This window comes from Pyrenophora tritici-repentis, chromosome 5 (assembly GCF_003171515.1).
Source record: "Pyrenophora tritici-repentis strain M4 chromosome 5, whole genome shotgun sequence".
Lineage (NCBI taxonomy): Eukaryota > Fungi > Ascomycota > Dothideomycetes > Pleosporales > Pleosporaceae > Pyrenophora > Pyrenophora tritici-repentis.
In genome coordinates, this window is record NC_089394.1 from 1,912,580 (window position 1) to 1,934,789 (window position 22,210).

The window sequence follows — 22,210 nt, forward strand, 5'->3', positions numbered from 1 at the left end:
CTATCTCTAATATTTAAAGCAACTAAGTAAAAAGCCTACAACGCGCTAAGGCAATCTACAGCGTTCCCTAAAGGACGATACAGCGACGCCGTAACGGGAAGCGCCCTTAACGCGACTACGAGCTAAAATCGAAGCGCCTTATAAAGCTAGAGGAGGAGACGATTGTACAGCGTATACTTAAAGAGAGTCTACGTAGTTTGCCGCTCTCGAAGGCACACGTACGAGATATAGCTAATAGACTACTAAGAGAGCGTAGTAGAAACCCTGTAGGCAAGAACTAGGTTAATAACTTTATTAAGCGTACACCTAAAATGCGAACACGATAGAGCCGTCCGTATAATCGCTAGCAAGCTACCTGCGAAGACCTAGCAGTTATCTAGCCCTAGTTTAACCTAATTTAATCGATAAAGGCGAAATATAGTATCGCGGATAAGGACACCTAGAACTTTAATGAGTCTAGCTTCATAATAGGGAAGATATCCTCTTAGATTATTATTATAGGCTTAGAGAAACCTAGGAAATAGAAAAAACTACAGCCTAGCGATCGCGAGTGGGTGACTCTAGTACAAGGCGTCTCTGCGATAGGGCGCGTTATCTCGCCCTTCCTTATCTTTGCAGGGAAGGTCCTTATCACCTCCTAGTTCGCTAATCTACCTCGCGATTAGATTATTACTATCTCTCCTACTAGCTGGATTAACAACGACTGCGCGCTTGCGTAGCTTAAGCACTTTAATGCTTATATAAAGGCGTCTTCTGCTAGGGCGTATAGGCTACTTATTATTAACGGCTATAAGAGCCACTGCTTAATAGAATTCTAGAATTACTATAAGGGGAATAATATTATTACTCTCTATATACTACCTTACTTATCGCACCTCTTGCAGCCTCTTAACGTGGTCCCCTACTCGCTGTTAAAGCGCCACTATAGCGATAGAATCTCGCTCTTAGCACGCAGCCGCATCTACTATATTAACAAGGAAACCTTCCTACTAGCCTTTCAAAGCAGCTTATAAGAAGACGTTCACACTAGAGAATATTCGCGCAGGGTTTCGAGGTGCTAGGCTAGTCCTATACAACCTAGAGGCTGTGCTATTAAAGCTAGATGTGCAGCTGCGTACGCCAACACTACCTGCACTAGGCACTGTCGCCTAGGAGGCGCAAACACCGCGTAACGCCTGCGAGATAGAGGCGCAATCTACGCTAATTCAAAATCGCATTTAAAATCACTAAGGGTCACTAGCAAGCTTATTAGATAAGCAGGTTAAGCAGCTAAGTAAAGGCGCTTAGCAAATAGCTTATAATATAGTGTTAATGCGAGAGGAAGTGAGCAGCCTTCGAATCGCTGTTAACACGCTTACAAAGCGCAAGACTCGCAAAAGGCGGTACGTACGCGTAGAGGAGACTCTAATAGTTAGTAAGGTATCTAACCTAATTGCTAAAAAGGAGGGTAGTAGGCATAAGGACGGCGAGACGCCTACGAAGAGGGTGCGCGCAGAAAGGCGCTGCGGCCGTTGCAGCGAGACTGGGCACAACTCCCGCACCTGTAAGGCAGAAATAGAGGATGTAGATAATAGCGACGCTTCTGAATAATCCTATAGTATTGCGTATAGTATAGTAATTTGTTGTGGTGTCGTGCTGTGTCGCTGCGGGTGCGCTGCGCAGGTGTTTGGTGGGGCGCTCACTTGGGTGGGGCGTTCACTTGTGAACCACGTTATAGCAGATCAAAGTTAAAGCGCTAAATAAGAAGAGCGCTAAGACTAAATAACAAAGGTCCTAGAGAAAGAATTGTAAGTAACTTCTATAAGTACGAGGTAGATAGCTTTACTAAGGAAAAAAGTTAGATGCTAATAACTTGCTAAAACTCTTAATACGTTTAGGATTTCTACTTGAAAGATAATAAGCTAGCACGCTCTATTGTTCACCTATTAGGCCTCTTTATCTAATTTATAAAGAAATAGATTAACATTATAGTTAAGGTTATTAAAATAGACAACGAGATTATCACAGTTAAGCAAGAAGTCGAGGAATAGTGCACGTCCCTATTAATTAGACTTAAGCCTTCCGCTCTAGACACACAAGCGTAGAACAGAGGAGCTAAACGCTTAGGGGGTGTAATAAAAGAAAAGGCACGCGCAATTCGACTAGATGCAAATCTTCTATAGGAACTCTAGCTAGAGATAGCTAGGGCGGTAGTACACCTATATAATCGAACGCTAAATTATCTAAATAAGTAGAAATCGCCTTACAAAATATTCTTTACGCGCGCAGCAGCTATAAATAGTATAGTTACTAGACCCTAAAAACTAAACTAAGCTTATCTAAGAGTATATAGGTGCAAAGCCTTTACAATAATAGACGATACCTACTAAGGAAAGTTAAGGCTGCAACAGCTAGATCTAAAAGCCTAGATTAGGTATCTTATAGGATATTAGTTAATAAATATCTACCGCATCTAGATCCTATCTATAGTAAAGGTAATTAGCACTCGCAACGTAGTGTTTAACGAAGACATAATCTTTAACGGCAAGACTAAGGACCTAATAGATAATCTTATGCATAATACCCTAGAGGAAATCGCAACTTAGGTAAGAATAGTTTAACTCCTAGGTACTTAGAGCTAATAACTAGAAACTAAGACGTTCTACGAGGACGATATAACGCAGGAAGAGAGCCTGCGTACTTAGAAAACTAGATACTACTAAGGAAGGAAGGTAGTAGAGGCATATCTAACCCCGCCACTAACTCCTTTACCTATAGCCTTACTAGTTTAAGGAGAGGTAAACAACGAGGATATGACAAAAATGTCTAACTAATTAACACTACAGTAGGGTGACAAAAAGAAAACAACATTAAAAAAGCTACTTTTTTTAAAGCTATATATCTAGACAACTAGACTAGCTAGAACTATAATTTTTGGTGTTTTGGAAAGCTAAGAACTTCCTCTTGAGGTGAGCGTCCTAATATACCTGCTTAGTAAGCACTTAGGAGAAGATAAGTAGCAGTAAATATAGAGATAAAAAATATCCTAGTTTAATGCAGCTACAACTTTTTAGTGAGCGTATAAAAAGTTCTAAAAACTGTTTATGTGATACTAGCTTATATAAGCATTACGTAAGTAAAATTAGAACTAGGGTATTCTACATACTTTTTTTTTAAATCAAAGTTTAAAAAAAAGGAGGCTAAGAAAAGACGCTAAAATTACGTAAGCTTCTTTTAGTCTTATTCTATATATTTTTCTTTTTCTAATCTCAATCTTTCTCTTCTATATTACCTCTCTATGTCTATTAAACTTTCGATATTTGAAAAAGATGTTTATACTCTATCTTTACAACAGCTATCTACTAGTGCTATTAGTACTATCCTAGAGAAGTCTTCTAGATCTATTACAGACGCTTTACAACGTATTAAGAAGAAAAAAAGTACTTCTTTACTTCTTTCTACGCCTAAACTAGGTCGCCCTTCTAAGATCTCTAAAAGAGCTACTAGAGTAGTTAATAGAGACCTAGAACGATGTCCTAAAAAGACAAATCAACGCATTTTAGAAGAGAACAATCTCGATTTCTCTACTAGAAGCCTATAACGCCAATTAAAAGTAGAGAAATACTCTGTTTCTACTGCTAAGAAAAAACAGCTTTTAAACGCAAAAAAAGCTGCTTTACGGAATAAATACGCTAAGAAGACACTTAAAATTCTAAAATATATACACTTTAACAAAGTTATATTTTCAGACGAGTCTTCTATACAGCGTAGACACGGTGCTAGGCAAGAATACGTTGGAAAGAGAAGAAACAAGAGAACTGGCAAAGAACAAGTCTGTACAACTAATTTAAGTGAGTTTAAAAAAAATCCGAATAACTTGTTTTATTCTCCTATAAATCTAGTATTTTTCTAGTTTTTTGGATTATTTTTATCTAGCTTACTAACTAAGTTATAGCCCGAGACATTACTATCTCTGTTTGGGGAGCTATTTGGTTAGGTGGAAGATCTAAGTTATATATAACTAGAACGCCACAAGAACCGAGAAGCTTTACAAATACAAGATATATACGAGAGGTTTTAAATCCAATTGTTAAACCTCTCTTTAAAAGAGGTAAGAAAGTATTACTTTATTTACAACTTTAAAAGACTCTAACTAAGTTATTTTTTATTCTTTTTCAAAACTTCTTTTAGATATGGAAAGCTGACATTCTTTTCTATCTAGGGTGGAAATTTGAGCAAGACAACGCCAAGATTCATAAAACGCCAGCAGTTGTTTCTTGGTTTTCAAGAAATAGGATTCCTCTTTTTGAGCATCCTCCCTATAGCCCAGATCTAAATCCTATCGAAAACGTTTGGAGTCTACTTAAAAATAGACTAGTTAGAAGATCTACTGCCTCTTTAGGCGTAGGTCAAAGTATAAAGGCAGTAGAATTGTTTAAAAAAGCAATTTTGGAAGAGTGGGAGCAAATACCGCAAGAGGCAATAGATAACTGTATTTTGTCTTTACCTAGACGTTATACTGCGGTAAAACAAGCTAAAGGTTGGTATACTAAGTACTAGTTACTAGATCTAGCTAGTTTAATATACTAAAAGCTTAAAAATTAACTTTCTTATCTAACTATTGCAATAGCTGATAGAATAGCTCTAAACTACAGTATACTATTCATTGATATGTATGTAATAACATATGAAATTTCTAGCCAAAAAGATACTCTAAATAAAAAGTTGTAGCTAGAAAAGAGCAGAGCTTTTTAGTATACTTAAGCACTGCCAAAGTTACACGAATCTAAGCTTACTAATCAGCCTTTTAAATAAGCTAGCCTAAAGAAAAAGATCTTCGCTTTCCAGAACACTAAAAGCTAAAGTTCTAGCTAGTCTAGTTGTCTAGATATATAGCTTTAGAAAAGGTAGCTTTTTTAATGTTGTTTTCTTTTTGTCACCCTACTGTACCTCTTGCGGTAATTGCTCCCACTCTTCTAGAATTGCTTGTTTAAACAATTCTACTGCCTTAGTCCTCTTACCTACGCGTAAAGAGGCACTAGGCCTTTTTGCTAGCTTATTCTTAAGTAAGCTCCAAACGTTTTCTATAGGACTTAGATCTGGGCTATAGGCAGGATGCTCGAAAAGAGGAACTTTATTCCTAGAGAACTAAGAGATAACTGCTGGCGTTTTATGGATCTTGGCGTTATCTTGCTGAAATTTCCAACCTAAATAGAATTAATTATTAAATTTAAGAATAAAAAGAAAAATATAAAAAGTATCAAGAAATTAAAAAGATATAGTCTTTTAAAGTAAGAAAGAAAGACTTCTTACTTACCTCTTTTAAATAGAGGTTTAATAATAGGTACAAGTACTTCTCGTATATAACGTGTATTTGTAAATGTTCTAGAGTCCTGTAAAGATCTAGTTATGTGTAACTTAGATCTTCCACCTATCCAGATAGCTCCCCAAACACCTATCGAGATATTGCGGGCTATATCTCTGTTAGTAAGCTAGATAAAAATGTACTAAACTCCTAGAAAAATACTAGATTTTTCAAAGAATATTTTAGCTAATTTAGATTTTGTTTAAACTCACTTGAGTTGGTTGTTTGGACCTGTTCCTTTCCAAGTCGCTTATTTCTTCTCTTTCTAACGTATTCTTGCCTAGCACCATACCCACGCTGTATAGAAGACTCGTCAGAAAATATAACTTTGCTAAAGTTTATATTTTTAAGAATTTTAAGTGTCTTCTTAGCGTAATTCTTGCGGTTAGTAGCTTTTTCTGCGTTTAAAAGCTGCTTCTTTCTAGCTAGAGATTTTGAGTATTTCTCTGCTTTCAATAAGCGTTGTAGGCTTCTAGTAGAGAAATCTAGATTATTCTCTACTAGAATACGCCTATTTGTCTTCTTAGGACTTCTTTCTAGGTCTCTATTAACTACTCGAGTAGTTCGTTTAGAGACCTTAGTAGGGCGGCCTAGTTTAGGCGTAGAAAGAGGTAGAATAGGACTTTTCTTCCTCTTAATACGTTGTAAAGTATTATAAATAGACTTATAAGGCTTTTCTAGTATAGTACTAATAGTACTAGTAGATTTTTTTTGCAAAGATAGAGTATAAACTTCTTTTTCGAATTTAGAAAGCTCTCGAGACATAGAGAGATAATAGAGATGAGAAAATTTGGAAGTAGAAAGAGAAAGATATATAGAATAACACTAGTAGATTATTACGTAATTCTAGCGTACTTTTTTAGCGTACTTTTCTTTATTCTTCGTTTTTAAAATTAACTAGATAAGAAAGTTTAGAAAGAGATTTGCTTATGTAATGCTTATATAAGCTAGTATCTTAGGAACTTTTATTAGAAATTTTCATACGCTCAGTAAAAAGTTATACCTAACTCTCTTCTAGCTCTTTTTGAACTCTACTTTTACTGCCTTAGATTAGCTTTATTTTGCCTACTAAGTATATCTTATAGTAACCTTACCTAACGAGAAGGTTCTTAACTTTCTAAAAAATCAAGATGTATTAGTCTAGGTAGTCTAGTTCTTTAGATATAGAGCTTAGAAAAAGTTAACTTTTAAAAAGTCTCTTTCTTTTTGTCACCCGACTGTAGTTACTATAGTTTAGCGTTCGATTGTAGAGGTGTACAGCAGCCTAAGTGATCTCTAGCTAGAGTTCCTATAGTAGATTAGCGTTAAGTCTTATTGTGCGTGCCTTCTCCTTATTCACACCACCCAAGCGTTTAGCTCCACCGTTTTAAGCTTAAGTATCTAGTGCTAAAGGCTCGACAGCAATGCCTTAGCCTCTTATCTATCGCTCGACGTCTAGTTTAACTATAGTGATCTCGTTGTTAGTTTCAATTACTTTTAGGGTGATGTTGTATTAGTTTTAGAGGAAAGTGAGGAAATTAGATAGTACTTAGATAATCGATTTCGCCGTTTAGTTATCTGTGAGATAGAAATCCCACTAAAATCGCGAGTACCTATTAGTAATTAGTAATTAGCTTTTCTCTTTGTTGTAGGATTAATTCTTATAGGAGTGGAAATTAATGGCGAGCCTCTCTGCGGGTCCCTGATTATTGATCCGTGGAGCGCGGCTGATCTGTCGTCGGATTTTCGCTCGGCCACACGCATCGCACTGCACTGTCGTTACCCCTTTAACTCGCACCCCCTTAGCTTGCTAGACTAGGTGCTCGATCGCTGCTAGCCTTAGGTATCCTAGTCTTTTGTGCTAGAGGAGAGCAGGCGCCTGTTAGGGTCGCCGGCGCGTTCGGGACGTTTGTGAGTAGGCGTGTAAGGCTACTCTGTCCTCTAATCTATTTAGCTAATACTCTAGTACCTATTAACTATATAGCTCTGCTAGCTCGCAGACGGTTAATCTATTTAATCGCCTAACCGCTGTAGGATCTAATTAGGTATCCCACTAGAGTCCTTGCTTTCTTAGTACTCTAAATAAGACGATATTGCAGAGGATGTCTAGGCAGATTGCTACGTCGTGGAGCACGAGTTTCTCCACTCTCTGGTTATGTTTAAGCTGTAGGACAATTAATCTATATCCCTTAATCTAAATCTAGCTATTGCCTACCTATATAAAATCTCTATAGATTAGTGGCCAATAGTTGTAGATCCGATCGGGGTTGTTCGTGATATAGCACGTCGATCCTAAGTTAAAGATAAAGGAGTTGCTTAGTAGGTAATCGTGCCGATTTAATAGGGAGGATACAGCGGCGAACATAGCGTCGATCTTTAATATCTGTTGTCTATTTAGTTAATTATTAATAAGATTAGGTGTAGGAGTTTAGGATTGCTTAAGTCTTAGAGTATAAGTTCTTAGGCGACCTTAGGCTCTTAGGAGACTCTAGAACTTAGCGTTATGTTCTTGTCTAAGCTCTACGAATTAGGCTGTTCTTAGATTAGGTTCCCACCACTCTAGAGCTTTCTTAGTATACACGTAGAAGTAATCACGGAGGGCATGCCTTATGTCACATGCTAGACATTTAGGGCCTCTAGCGTCTACGATCACAGTTTTACTAGGCACAGCGTCCGCTTTAGCGGAGTTACCGTAGGCGTACGATCTTACGCTTTTACCTCTTCCTCTTAGAGGGATTAAAGAGCTTAGAGGTTCGCGATCGCCTTCCTCTATAGCTGTACGTTAATATTAGGGTCTGCCCCGTTTTCTAACTTAAGAGTTTCCCGTTTCTACATAGTGGGTGTCCCTATCTACGCGCTGGTCAGCGTTACTGTTCGCAGCAAGAAATACAGATAGATTATCTACTGCAAAAGCTGCCTTTTGGCTTCTGTTTCGCGTAATCGGATAATTCAGCATTATATACTCTCGGAACCGTCTTATTACGTTCTTCTAGGTTACCCTAGGTTAATCTATCCTATTAGATTAGAAGGCTGCTGCCTATATTAAGGCTATTTTATTTACTGCCGACATAAAGTCTACAGCTACTAATCTAAACTAAGTAGTATTAGGCACTTTAAGTGTCTCCGCTTTAGTTACAGCTTAATTGTACTCGGCGAGCTAGGTATCCTAGTTATTCGCGGATCGAGGTGGTTTAAGAGCACTGTAGTATCGCTGTCGCGCTTGCTCTCGTTTAGTTTCGATAGTGATGCCTATATAGGCTCGAAGGTTCTTAATCTAGTCTCTAATCGATCTATCTGGCGGACAGCAGGTGCGCTGTAGGTGAACCGCGACGGTAGATTAGACGAGGATTATAATGTGCTAGAGATTAGTTATCTTAGTCTTGTATCTAGCGTACTTTGTTTTATATTGCTCTATTTTAAGTTTGTAGATCTTAAGATCGTCCTTGTAGGCTCGTTGTCCCGCTAAGGATAGATCTAATAGTCTAGTTAGATTAGCTCCTGCAGGGAGTCCAGTCGATGGCGCGTAGTCGGCGCACTCCGGGAGCTCCGGAGGGAACGGCTCCATCAGTGGCAGCTTTGTCCTATCAGGATTAACCTGTTCCTATATATTGTAGGTGACACAGCGCGCTTGGAGTTGGCTGTACTAAGCGCGATAGTCGTGCTCGTCGCGTAGGAGCACTGTCGCGTTCTGTTGGTTGGCTTGAGCGGTTATAGCGATTTGGTTGTTGGATTATTAGTAAGGCGGATGAGACTCTTAATTGTCAGATTATGATGGGTTATTAAAGACGGGGATAATAGTATAACAATATGATGGGGATTGATTGTATTGTTCTGGTCTGATGTCGTGTTGTTCTGTTGTCCAACGCTGTTCGATCAGTTAGGTCGCGGTGGATTGTGCGCGCTGACTAATTTAACTGATCCACAGAATCCACAGCTCCGAACACCCGAATTTTGTCCACCACCCAAAATATGCCCATATTCTGATAAGTTGTTAGAATAGCATCAATTAGATTCGCTCAAAAGTGAGCTTATTAATTGATCTAAGGATTAGAAAGATTAGAGGGCTAGTCCGGTATTTGTACATGATAGATCAGTCCCTTGGCACGGATCCGGAGTCTCAAAGACCCGATCCGATCACGTGATCATCCGACGTCTAACATCAAGTCCATTTCCGCGACAAAGATATATAGCGATTGTTACAAGTAACAAGAAGGATTCTCTCCTTAATAGTGGGCGCAGGGTTGAAGGTCAACAAGCCTACGTTAGAAGGTAACGATCGGCGTAGGGCGCGCAGATTCCGTAACTAACATCCCGCTAAGACTAACTATCTAAGGGATAGCAGGGCGCCTAGGGATAGTAGCTATTACGAATATTATTAATATCCTAAGGATGTAAGGGATAACGTGGTTCACAAGTGAGCGCCCCACCCAAGTGAGCGCCCCAGCCGATTTTACACCAAAAAACCAGTAATCTAAGGCTTAATATCTCTATAACTACAGGGTAGAACCTTCTGAAAATTTTACTATTAAGCTACACCTCTATATTCTTTCTGTTTCTAAGATAAATAAACTCTCACTTAAGTTATAAAGAAGTTATTAAAAGAAAACTAAATTACAGGGATTATTTTGCTCCACTTTTCTATATCTCGTGAATTAGATAAGCTAGAGCTTCGAAATTATAGGCATAGAAAGCTTATATATAGAAAAATATTGTATTAAAGTTTCAATTTTTTTTATTAAGCCGTTACAGAGTTATTAAGCTATAGATTAATGATTTTTTGGTGTAAAATTAGCTGGGGCGCTCACTTGGGTGGGGCGCTCACTTATGAACCACGTTAGTTAGGATAGCACTTAACAAAGTAATAAGTATATAGTTATAAAGGATTCCCTTAATACGCTCGTTATAGTTAACTTTAAATAGTTTATCTCTTACCTAGATTAAGACTAGTTATTCTATCGTTTATATAGAATTAGGTTGTTCTTCTAAATACCTACTATCCCACCTAGTCGCTAGACAATGTAAAGGGCTAGAGCCCTTCTCTCTCTTGTTCCTCGTTGACAACCTTGGTTATCTCTTCCCCGGCCCGATTGCGGATCAGACGACCGCAATATCGTTTCTCCGCCCACAATCCCTTAGGTGTATATAGATAGCTACGTAGCCTAGAGCTTAGCTCTTGTTACGGATCCATAGACTCGCTCGGCCCATGGCCCCCATATCGATAAGATCCTTATCTTATCGGACTAGCGCCTTGGCGCCCACAGCATAAGTTCGGGCTCACAACGTAGATAGCTCGATAGCTTGTATCTTGTCAAATCCAATCTTTCTTGATCGATCCCCCACAGCTCTCTGTCAATACAACTGCAGTATACCTGTGCGATTGCTCCTTGAGCGTAGCCCCTTACAGACAACCCACGCGGAACCAACAACATAAGACTCACCTGCCTTAGTGCGGACCAGGAAAGAGCAGTATAACCCCTCCGTGTAACAGCGATCTCTTTATAGTAGACGTTAGACTTAATAAAACTAACTTTATTACTAGACTTATTAACTTAGAATGTGTCGTGGAAATGGACTTGATGTTGGACGTCGGATGATCACGTGATCGGATCGGGTCTTTGAGACTCCGGATCCGTGCCAAGGGACTGATCTATCATGTACAAATACCGGACTAGCCCTCTGATCTTTTAGATCCTTAGAGCAATCAATAATCCCACTCTTGAACGAATCTGATCGGTGCTATCCCAACAACCACATCATGTTATATTATACTATATAGGGCTAAAGTAGGCTGTTATGCGCCAGAATAGGGTGGAGTTTAGTGGAGGCTTGGCAAAAAGTGGCGGCTCACCCGTAGTGGCGACTCGCCCGTGAGGTTGTCAGATTGTGATGGGTTATCAAAGACGGGGATAATAGTATAATATTATGATTGTCATGGTTTGGAACCTTGGTGTTCTGAGCACGGACCACGCCGGCGCCTCGGGTGCCGAGGCCCCGCTGCCCCACACATGTATTTAATTCTACCGAAGTTTCTTAGAAACTCGGTACTGCAAAAACTTTGTAATTCAACACAGTTTTAAATATCTGATCCTGTGAGACCCTAACACGTTTTTGCAGTCCATTAAACGCCTCTGACAGCAACCTGGCGTCCTTGGCCAGTTGCTCCTAACCTGACAGCGCCTTAACTGCGCTCTGACAGCGCTCTAACAGCGCTCTAATAGCAACCCAGCGCGTGCGGCTAGTTGCAGATCCCCACAGTTCCCGCGACACGGTAGACCAACGCCATGTCCACCCAGTTCCCAGACGGCAATGCCGCCGACGCGCCCCATGTGGGAGACGCCTCGGGCAGCGACGCCAACCCTACCGCCGGTGCAACGATCAGCCCCGGTAAGAGCGCGAGGTCTTTCGCTAGACCTACCGTGGCTTCCACCGCCCGCAGCAGCGCCTTGCCACGCGCTACCGGGTCCGCCAACTTACGCCAAATCAGCAACCCAGCTGTACCTGGCGCCTTCGGAAACGAGCAGCTAGAGCAGCAGGGCTATGACGCCGACTCAGATAACGACGAGGCCGACATTACCCAAATCCACCATCTAGTACCATCGCGCCCGTTATCACCTGTCGTAGACGCTCAAGACTCTAGCGACTCCTTTCAACCGTCCCCGCCTAACGTCACTACAACCCGCGGCCGCGCAGGCTTTCAGTACCCCGCTCTCCGACAGCGGTCGGACGCCCAGCGCACTGATAACCCCTTTACGTACCAAACAGAAGACGGCAACCATACTAGCTACGCCCTCTCTCCGCCTACATGGGACCCGCTACCCTCGCCTACGCCACGCACAGAGGGGACTACCTCAAAGCCCGTCCGCAAAGTCATTGGCTACGTAATCCCCAAAACTGACTTGCCTCAAGGCAGTCAGCCAACTCTAGCCGCCTATGAGTACGACGCCAACGGCGAGCCCAGGCTAGTAGGAGAACTTGACGAAGCTTTTGTTAAAGGCTCAACCACGGAAGCTGGAGAGAAACTCTACCAGTTCTGCTTTGACACCGTCCACACCCTACATAACGACCTCGCCAATCTTCAAGAGCGCCTGACGGACGCTCAGGAAGACCTCATCGACGAGCGCGTCGCCAAACTCAACTCCGAAAAGCAGGTAAAGTTCCTTACAAACCAGCTTCAAGAGGTGAGAGGCAGCCTCCACGTAGCCAACCAAGACCTCCAGTCGAAACTCGACACCGCTGAGCGACGAGCCGAACGCTACCTCCAGCGCAAGGAGGAGTACAAGACCGCCCTTAACCAAGAGTCTACCGCGCACGGCGAAACCAAAGAAAAGCTTAAAGCCTATGCTAGCACCGCGCGCCCATCTCTACGCGGCAAACCGCATGACTCCATCTCTGACGAATCAGATGGACCCGTTAGCGTACGCCGCCACCGCTCAGCTACCAAACTTAGCCCTGACGCTCCGCTGCCCGCCACAACGCAGCGACGATCTAAACAACCTGAACCCGCGGTCTTTGAGGGCCCTACAGGCACAAAGGCCTCTACCTACCAGAAATGGAAACTCGACATGCAGAGCTGGTTCCGTGCCCATCCGTACCCTTTCGCCAACAACGAGGAGGAGCAACTAGACTACATCCGCATGAAAACCACCGGCGTAGCCTGGGATAATATCTCGAGCGGATGGTTTGTCGAAGGAGACGAGTTCCATACTGCACAAGAAGCGTGGGATATCCTCGACGCCTGCTACGGCCGTTTGAATACCCGCCTAGATGCCCACAACTTCTACGAAAAGGAAGGCTTCATGAAGCCTGGTGAGACTATCACCTCCTACCTGGCCCGCTTCAAAGCCGGCGTCGCTCCTTGAAATGGGACGACGAGGAAAAGACTCTGCAAGCCTACAAGAAGTTGCCAGACCAGTGGCGCAGCCGAGCGGAGCACCTCATGAGCGACGACACCTTCACCAAGGACTTTGCCAAGTTCAGCCACAAGCTCCGACACCTCGAACAACTTCACTCCGCCCTCCAGCCCTCTCACAACCCTAGCAAGGGTAATAGTGGAGGTAGCGGTCGTGGCGGCGGCGGCGGCAATAACCGCAACCGCAATCGCAACGCCGACAACGCGCAGCCCAAAGGCAGCGGAGCCAACCAATTTATTATCAACAAACCCTACAGGGAGCGCACTGTCATGGAGACCCAGGTCCTAGCTGAATTGGAACGCTGCTTCAAGTGCACCCGTGCAGGCCACAAGTCTAACTCCGACGACGCGCCCTGCAAGGACATGGACAAGCTCACTTCAATGGGCCGCTACCCCGAAGTCCTCACCGCCTTGAACGAAGCCCGCAAGGCCGCCGGCGTCCCTATCCCTAAGGCCGCCGTACGCATTAACGCCGTCCGAGCCCCTACTCCTCCAGCGGCCGCCTCTGACGCCCGCTCGGAAAACGAGTAGTCCCTGGCGAAAGTCGCCCCCAGGGACCCCAAGAGCCTGAGAAACTCAATAAAGAACCCTTGAATACACCTGAACCTACAACGCCCCCTTCTCCTACTGCCGAAGACTGCGACGACAACGACACTGAACCTGACCCCACACTGCAAGCAATCCTGGACCGGATCAAGAACCTGGAACGCCCTGCTGCCCCACGGGTTCGCGTCTCCGCCATCGCAGCCGCCGCTATTCGTGGCAATACTTATCTCCCTATGGTAGGTCAGCAATTAGTATTCAAAGGGATGATATCTCCCTCTCAACAACCATCCTCACACGTAGAACTCATGGGTGACTCTGGTTGTGCTTCTCTCTTCATTGATGAATCTCATGCTCGCGCACACAAATACGAATTAATTCCGCTCCAAGACCCAGCTGTCCTGGAGCTCGCAGACGGCACCCAAGTTGCCAACGTTACCCATATGACACGGGTACACGTAACTTTCGACACCCACCATGAACAAGTCCTTGCCTATGTGACCAAAGTTAGCGGAGTGCAAATGATCCTTGGCACTCCCTGGTTTCAAATCCACAACCCCCAGGTAAACTGGGACACTATGTCAATAGTATTCAACTCAGACCATTGCATTCGCAACTGCCTAGAAAACCACAAGCCATGCATGGCTGCTAGTAGCCGACACCGCAAACACCCAGCGCCCCCAGCCTATGAGCTTAAAAAAGCTCGCCATCCTAAGGCTCCTCAACATCCCCCGCCTATCGACATCGCTTTTATCTCAAGCCGGGTGGCCGCCATTTCAGTGACAAGAGGAGAACAGGTCTGCCTAACCTCTATGGAAGAGGTTGAAAGACTTTGCAATATGACCGACCAAGAATGGACGGATACCCAACTGCTGCGTGCGGCAGGAGCCAAAGTCCTCCCTGAAGACTTTGAAAAGTTTCGCGATCGAATGGAGCGCCCCCACATGAGTAAAGAGGAAATCCTGGCTAAGCTGCCAGAGGTCCTCCATCCCCTCTACCATGGCTTCGACCCACGAGAGGCCGATGAGATCCCTCCGCAGCGAGACAAGCTGGACCACGCTATTGAAATCCAGTTAGACCCCGAAACCGGAAAACCGCCTCGCCCTTCATCACAGCGGCTAAGGCCGCTATCCCGCGACGAAGCCCGAGCTGTGAAGCTCTACATTGACGATATGATCCGGAAAGGCCACATTGAACGTAGCACCTCTGAATGGGCTGCCCCCCTCCTAGTAGTCAAGAAACCTGGAGGAGGTATCCGAATTTGCGTGGACTATCGAGGACTTAATGCCCATACCATCAAGAACCGTAACACCCCTCCGTTGATACGCGACATGCTCACCAAGCTATCCAAGGCCAAATTCTTCTCTAAGGTAGACGTTATCGCCGCCTTCAATAAAATCCGGATTAAAGAAGAGCATAAACACCTCTCAGCGTTCATTACGCCATACGGCCTGTACCAGTACACCGTAATGCCCTTTGGAATGTGCAACAGCCCTGGAACATTTCAAGCCTACATCAACGACGTCCTCCATGAGTACCTGGACGAATTTTGCATGGCCTACCTAGACGACGTCATCATATTCAGCGAAACAAGGGAAGAGCATGATGACCATCTACTCCGAGTGGTCACACGCCTGTCCAACGCTGGGCTCCCCATGGACATCCTGAAATCTGAATTCTTCCAAGAAGAAGTCAAGTTTCTTGGGCTTATTATCACACCGAACGGTATAAAGATGGACCCAGAAAAGGTCAGTGCTATACAGGACTGGCTTCTACCCAAGTCCCTCAAGGATGTCCAAGCCTTCCTTGGCTTTGCCAATTTCTATCGCCGTTTTATATATGGCTTCTCTGATATCGCCAAACCTCTCACCCATCTCACCCGCGGAGATCCAAAGCTGTTTCAAATGACCCCGAAGCTTCGCGAGCCTTTGACCTGCTCAAGCAGGCATTCTGTAGCGAGGTGGTCCTCGCCCATTTTAACCCAGACCTCAAATGCATCCTGGAAACCGACGCCTCTGACTACGTCTACGCTGCAGTGCTCTCCCAAATTCAAAGCGACGACACTATACGCCCTGTCGCGTACCTCTCCAAAAAGATGACTCCTACGGAGTGCAACTATGAGATCTACGACAAGGAACTGCTGGCAATAGTCCGCGCCTTCGAGGAATGGCGCCCGGAGCTCGCAGGCGCCGCCGACACAGTAGAAGTACTTACTGACCATCGAGGCCTCGAATACTTCCGCTCTAAACGCCACCTTAACCGCCGACAAGCCCGCTGGGCCGAGTTCTTAGAGGAATTCGACTTTAAAGTCAAGTATCGGCCTGGAAAACAAGGCACGAAGCCAGACAGCCTCACCAGAAGGACAGGTGACCTGCCTGAGAGTGTCACCGACGACCGCGTCCAGCACCAGTGTCAGACCATCCTTGGCGACCACCGGTGGGATGGAGGCAGCCATGAAGCTATCCGCCTTGCTGGCCTCTGCTTAGGAGAAGCCGAGTGCGACCTGCCCTCTATCTTATCCCTCATGCATGAATCCGGAGAAGGCATGTCACGCGTGGGCACCGCCATGGTTAGGCTAGCCCGCCTCACTCTCCAAGGACAACATGACCCTTACGACGACCTTGTAGCAGCCGATGAAATGACTACCCAAGAAATTGTCGATGCCCTCTACCCTACAGACGCCCGCCTTACCGCTATCCGCGACGCACTCAACAACGGCCATCGACGTATCCCTCACCACCTTATTGCTGAAGGTGTGCGGTTGGAACTGGGCGATCTTGAAACCAACGCTGAGAGAAAGCTTTTTATGCGCTATAACCGCCTTCTTGTCCCATTCAGCGAGAAACTGAGGACCCGCATTATAAAAGATATCCATGACTCCCTGCCAGGAGGGCACGGGGGTCGCACCACAACATACCAGCAGGTGAGCCAATGGTACTATTGGCAAGGCATGACCGACACTATCGCAAGGTTCACTAACAACTGCACCACCTGCCGGCGCTCCAAAGTCAACCGCCACGCTAAGCATGGCCTCCTGCACCCATTGCCTGTGCCAGAGAAATACTGGACGGACATCTCTATCGATTTCATTACGCCGCTGCCACCCTCAAAGTGGTGCGGCCACTCATACCGACACATCATGGTGGTCGTGGATAGGCTGTCGAAGAAGAAGAAGTTTATCGCCATTGAGAACATGGAGGTACTAACTATCGTCGACAAGTTTCTCGAATACATCTGGAGAGAAGAGGGCTACCCAAAGACCCTAGTTTCAGACCGAGGCCGCCAATTCACATCCCACTTTTGGCGCCGCCTTTGCGACCGCGTCGGCACAGCACCAAAGCTCTCAACTGCCTATCATCCTGAGACAGATGGCCAAACAGAAAACGCCAACGCGGACTTGAAGCAGTACCTGCGCTCGTACGTGAACTACCTGCAGGATGACTGGGCCCAGCTCCTACCTTTAGCTGAATTCGAAGCCAACTCCGCTATAAGCTCCGCTACTGGAGTTTCCCCATTTCAAGCAACAAAGGGCTACCAACCTCGCTCCGGCCTAGAACCAGCCCACGCCATCACTAACGCCACCCCAGCTGCAGCACAGCGGCGCGCTGCTGACTCCCTCACAAACCGCATTGACGCAACCCGTCGGTACCTCCGCGATGAGATCGCCTGGACCCAGGAACGCATGAAAGACTTCGCTGATGTCCACCGCCATCCAGCCCCCCGCTTCGCTGTTGGCGACTGGGTGCTCCTCAACGCTAAACATATTAAGACCGAAAGGCCAGTCAAGTCGCTAGACCACAAGAATATGGGTCCCTACCAGATTACCCGTGTTATTGACAACATGGCCTATGAGCTAGACCTGCCAGATAGCCTTAAGAACATTTTTCCCGCTTTTCATCCGTGGCTGCTCCAACCATATGAGGATGACGCTCTACCTGGACAGCCCAGAGCTAACGACAACGCTCCCCCGAAGTCCATTTGAACGATGAGGGCGACACAGAGTATGTTATCGCTCAAGTCTTAGACTCCCGCATACGAAATACAATGAACGACCCCTATACTGGCCGCCGTGGTTGCCTCCAGTACAAAGTTGAATGGGTCGGCAACGACCAGTCTGAAGGCTGGCAACCCTACTTCAACCTGCGCGGCAGCAAGGAGTCAGTCCAGGACTTTCACGACCGCAACCCTGGGCGCCCTGGGCCTCACGCCACCTTTCATGATTATGACGACAACGGGCAGCTTGCCGTTGCCCTGCTTTGTGTTTTCAATGGAAGTTTGAACGCTCAGTCGGGACTTTGAGCATTTTGGAGGGGGGACGTGTCATGGTTTGGAACCTTGGTGTTCTGAGCACGGACCACGCCGGCGCCTCGGGTGCCGAGGCCCCGCTGCCCCACACATGTATTTAATTCTACCGAAGTTTCTTAGAAACTCGGTACTGCAAAAACTTTGTAATTCAACACAGTTTTAAATATCTGATCCTGTGAGACCCTAACATGATGGGGATCGATTGTATTGTTATGGTCTGATGTGTTGTTGTGTTGTTGTTCCAACGCCGTTCGATCAGTTCGGTCCCGGTGGATTGTGCGCGCTGACTAATTTAACTGATCCACAGAATCCACAGCTCCGAACACCCGGATTTTCTCCACCACCCAAAATATGCCCATATTCTGACATAGGTACGTTACTACAATTCTATTTACTATGCTATACGGTGTTGTACCGTTTTAAGTAGTGGTGGTTTTAGTGGATTCTTAGCAAAAGTGCGCCGCATGCTTGTAGAGTACGTTAATACGTTGTTACGTTGAGGCATCGCGAGGTAGGTAGAGTTTTGGTGGGGTCTTGGCAAAAGCCGGCCACTCGCTATGCACCTACGTTATTGAAGTTCTTCAAATATTGCGCGGATAAGTCGGCGTCTAAGGGACTTCGCCGACCTCCAAGGTCCTTCCGCGATCCACCGACGCAAACATTATACGAGTGATTCACAATTATGAAACGGTCCGTCAGGTACACCACAGAACCGCCACCAGCCATTAGTCTTACTACACATGTCGCATGTCAAGTTCCGGGTATTCCGCCCTCCATCCTGTCGCCGAAGACCCACAACCTGCCATGCGCCGACGACGCTCAAAGCTTAGACTCGCCGAATTGTAGGCTTACGCATCTCTCCCGTCCGTGCGCGCCATCGTTTTGCCCCTTCGACATGTCCTTTATCGAGGTAGCCACAGTTCGGTTAATGCCACGTTTGGGCCATCTGGTCGCCGACTACTGAATGCTTCTGCTGCGATTGGTGCATTGGCCGTTAGCGACGTAGATCATCTTGCGCGTGACGATCCTCGGGGACTAAATATGCGTACACAAAGGGCGTATATGCATAATAGTGGCGTTCTCCTTTCTCTCGTCAGTTAAATTCATGTGCTTGGAACTCACAAGAGGAACGAAATTTGGGAGGAGGAACATCGAAGGAGAAAGGAGAGGTCATGTTTACACCCATCGAAACCACCATTGGTGCCTTGTTATTACATCAAGCGTCTAGCAATCTGCTCTACCAGAATGGTAACATATTGGGAGCCAGCGGATTCCTACGCCAACTTCTCTCGACTCCCACGAGAGAACATTTTGCCTTTTTTGCTGGCATGGCCGCCAGCTACATTCCGCTGAAAGCGATAGCACCGCAGCTAATCACTAGCTACCCTGCTGTGCAGATTGCTTCTCCAGCGTCTCTTGCCACTGTAGCCATTGCTGCTCTGATAGGATGGGGAACGAAGGTAAGGGAACTGTTATGTCAACATGCATGATTCTAATACACATATAACAGATGTCCAACGGTTGTACTTCTGGACACATGCTGTGTGGTCTCTCGAGGCTGAGTGGCCGCTCTGTGGTTGCCGTCGCTTCGTTCTTTCCCACAGCCATTATCACGCATCACCTCGCTCATCCGGACCTCTTTACTTCTGCATGCCTCGGCAATGTGCCATGCTACACTCCCGTATACCCGACACCAGAAGCAATTGTGTCTCTCTGTTTGCTCGCAGCTTCTAGCATATTCGCAGCTCAGACAGTACCCAACATAATCGCTCAGATGACGGATTCAAACATGACAAAGTACATGAAGGAGCCTCCAGATGAGCCTTACGCAGCTGCCCGTATCACCACACAATTCTTCTCGGGGTTCCTTTTTGCGCTTGGACTGCATATCTCACAAATGTCGCACCCCGCCAAAGTTGCATCTTTCCTGTCTTTTCCTGTCTTGGAACGCTGGGATCCATCGCTCGCGCTAGTGATAGTATTCGGTGTGCTACCCAACCTTATTGAGAACCGGATCAAGGGCTTCGATCACCCGCCTTTGTTTGCAGACAAGTTTGCGTTGCCAACCAAGACCATCCGAGACATAGATGTGAGGTTTCTGATGGGAGCCATGGCCTTTGGTGTAGGCTGGGGCCTAACAGGGACATGTCCAGGGCCAGCTGTACTTCGAGCCTTCGCGCAGCCAATGTGGGGACTTTCATGGATAGGCGGGTTCTGGCTTGGCGGAAGATTGGGTTCCCTATAATCTTGGGCACATGAAGTGCCATGCGGATGCTGTGCCTTGTTCATCTGCCACCCAGCATTGATATGGATATAAACATGGATATTAGGTAGCTTGCGTTAGCGTGTTCAGAACTTGAGTCATACTCTTGTATGATATAACCCCAGGCCTCGAATCCAGATGTAGGAAGCATCAAACATCCTAGTGAGGTGATCACATTTTATTCACTTTGCGTTAAGATTTGGTTTGAATCCTGGTATGTGAACGAATGCAACCTAACGCAAAAGAAAGTGGAACCCTGAAGTTTAGGAGCCCCGCCAAAAAGTCGCGCCCCGCCACCACAGTGCAGCGACACACACACACATCATGGAGGACGACCGAGCAGCGACCAACTTGGGGCCCGAGGCCGCCTTTGACATGGCGGAAGAAGCAGAGCTGTTGCCTAAACAACCGAAAAAACGCTTCGTGGGCAGGAAGATGGCCGCAAAAGCGAGCGGGCAGCAAGCTGATGCAAATGCCAGTATTGAAGATTCCAGCGCGATACAAGGTGTGAGGCGCTCATGCATATGAAATACGTCCGATAAGTAAACTAATGTTTCTCAAGTGGCCCAGCCTCGACGTTCTGCTCGTGCACTGAACGCGCTACCTGACGACATTCTCCACGACGCCGACATCAACGAAGCCATTGCCCTCTTACCCCCAAACTACAACTTCGAGATTCACAAATGCATTCATCGCATACGAACTTCGGGCGCCAAGTCGATAGCTCTGCAGTTCCCAGAGGGCCTGCTATTGTTTGCGACAACCATATCTGACATTCTGACGCGCTTCTGTCCGGGCACCTCAACCCTAATCATGGGTGATGTTACATACGGGGCATGTTGTATAGATGACTACACTGCGCGAGCGTTGGGCTGCGATCTTTTGATTCACTATGCCCATAGCTGTTTGATACCTGTAGCCGTGACCAAGATTGCGACACTATACATCTTTGTCTCTATCAGCATCGACACACAGCACTTGATCAATACTATCACACAGAACTTCCCCGTTGGCAAAACTATAGCACTTGTCGGGACTATACAGTTCAATGCCACCATACATGGTATCGTGCCGATACTACGAAAGGAAGGATACAACCCATTTGTGCCGCAGATTGCGCCTCTATCAAAGGGCGAAATCCTCGGCTGTACATCGCCCTCGATGGCCATCAAGCCAGGCCAGCTCAATTCCAGGGGCAAAGAAGAGGAGGTGCCTGACCTGATACTCTATCTTGGCGACGGTCGGTTCCATCTCGAAAGCGCCATGATCGCTAATCCCCATTTACCCGCATATCGCTACGACCCGTATTCGCGTCGGTTGACACATGAGACGTACGAGCATGACTCACTTTACGAATTGCGCCGCAGTGCTATCTTTACAGCCCGGAAGGCACGAACATGGGGCATCATCCTTGGCTCGCTCGGCCGACAAGGTAATCCACATACGTTGACTCTGATCGAAAACGAACTTGCGAAACAGGGTATTAAATGCGTCAACCTACTCATGTCGGAGATCTTCCCCGGAAAACTGGCCATGATGTCCGATGTGGAGGCATGGGTTCAGATCGCATGTCCCAGATTAAGTATCGATTGGGGCTATGCTTTTCCCAGGCCTTTGCTGAGCCCATATGAGGCGCTTGTTACACTCGGAGTGAGGAATGCACCATGGTTGGAGGAAGACGATAGTCTGAGCAAAGTGGAAGAAAAGGGGCGAAAAAATCTCTACCCCATGGACTTTTACGCAAAGGAAGGCCTGGGACGTACAACTGTGGACCATATCAAAGCTTCAGAGTTAGCAGCTAATGCTTAGAGATATGAAAAGCTTGCATGGAATTGGCGTTGGAAATGCGTTTGGCAACATTGCACCT

The 22,210-nt window shown here is 45.9% G+C and overlaps 7 protein-coding genes across 7 annotated transcripts; all 7 read left to right on the forward strand.

The window, feature by feature from the left end:
• Positions 1-11,604: 11,604 nt before the first annotated feature.
• PtrM4_107160 (Myosin-tail-1 multi-domain protein) lies at positions 11,605-13,182 on the forward strand (the record flags this gene model as incomplete). Its single annotated transcript, XM_066107742.1, has 1 exon — positions 11,605-13,182. One exon carries the CDS (start codon positions 11,605-11,607, stop codon positions 13,180-13,182), a length of 1,578 nt encoding a protein of 525 aa, XP_065962191.1.
• Positions 13,183-13,502: 320 nt separating this feature from the next.
• Positions 13,503-13,763, forward strand: PtrM4_107170 (uncharacterized protein; the record flags this gene model as incomplete). The annotated part of the gene is made up of 1 exon (XM_066107743.1): positions 13,503-13,763. The coding sequence occupies one exon, from the start codon at positions 13,503-13,505 to the stop codon at positions 13,761-13,763; it is 261 nt and encodes an 86-aa protein (XP_065962192.1).
• Positions 13,764-14,614: 851 nt separating this feature from the next.
• On the forward strand, positions 14,615-17,757 carry PtrM4_107180 (uncharacterized protein; the record flags this gene model as incomplete). Its single annotated transcript, XM_066107744.1, has 2 exons — positions 14,615-15,605; positions 15,671-17,757. The coding sequence occupies 2 exons, from the start codon at positions 14,615-14,617 to the stop codon at positions 17,755-17,757; spliced, it is 3,078 nt and encodes a 1,025-aa protein (XP_065962193.1).
• A 62-nt stretch (positions 17,758-17,819) lies between these two features.
• On the forward strand, positions 17,820-18,074 carry PtrM4_107190 (CHROMO domain containing protein; the record flags this gene model as incomplete). Its single annotated transcript, XM_066107745.1, has 1 exon — positions 17,820-18,074. One exon carries the CDS (start codon positions 17,820-17,822, stop codon positions 18,072-18,074), a length of 255 nt encoding a protein of 84 aa, XP_065962194.1.
• A 1,178-nt stretch (positions 18,075-19,252) lies between these two features.
• On the forward strand, positions 19,253-20,325 carry PtrM4_107200 (transporter component; the record flags this gene model as incomplete). Its single annotated transcript, XM_001936028.1, has 2 exons — positions 19,253-19,540; positions 19,591-20,325. 2 exons carry the CDS (start codon positions 19,253-19,255, stop codon positions 20,323-20,325), a joined length of 1,023 nt encoding a protein of 340 aa, XP_001936063.1.
• Positions 20,326-20,667: 342 nt separating this feature from the next.
• PtrM4_107210 (uncharacterized protein) lies at positions 20,668-20,938 on the forward strand (the record flags this gene model as incomplete). Its single annotated transcript, XM_066107746.1, has 2 exons — positions 20,668-20,850; positions 20,906-20,938. The coding sequence occupies 2 exons, from the start codon at positions 20,668-20,670 to the stop codon at positions 20,936-20,938; spliced, it is 216 nt and encodes a 71-aa protein (XP_065962195.1).
• Positions 20,939-21,156: 218 nt separating this feature from the next.
• Positions 21,157-22,152, forward strand: PtrM4_107220 (DPH2, Diphthamide synthase subunit DPH2; the record flags this gene model as incomplete). The annotated part of the gene is made up of 1 exon (XM_066107747.1): positions 21,157-22,152. The coding sequence occupies one exon, from the start codon at positions 21,157-21,159 to the stop codon at positions 22,150-22,152; it is 996 nt and encodes a 331-aa protein (XP_065962196.1).
• Positions 22,153-22,210: the final 58 nt, after the last annotated feature.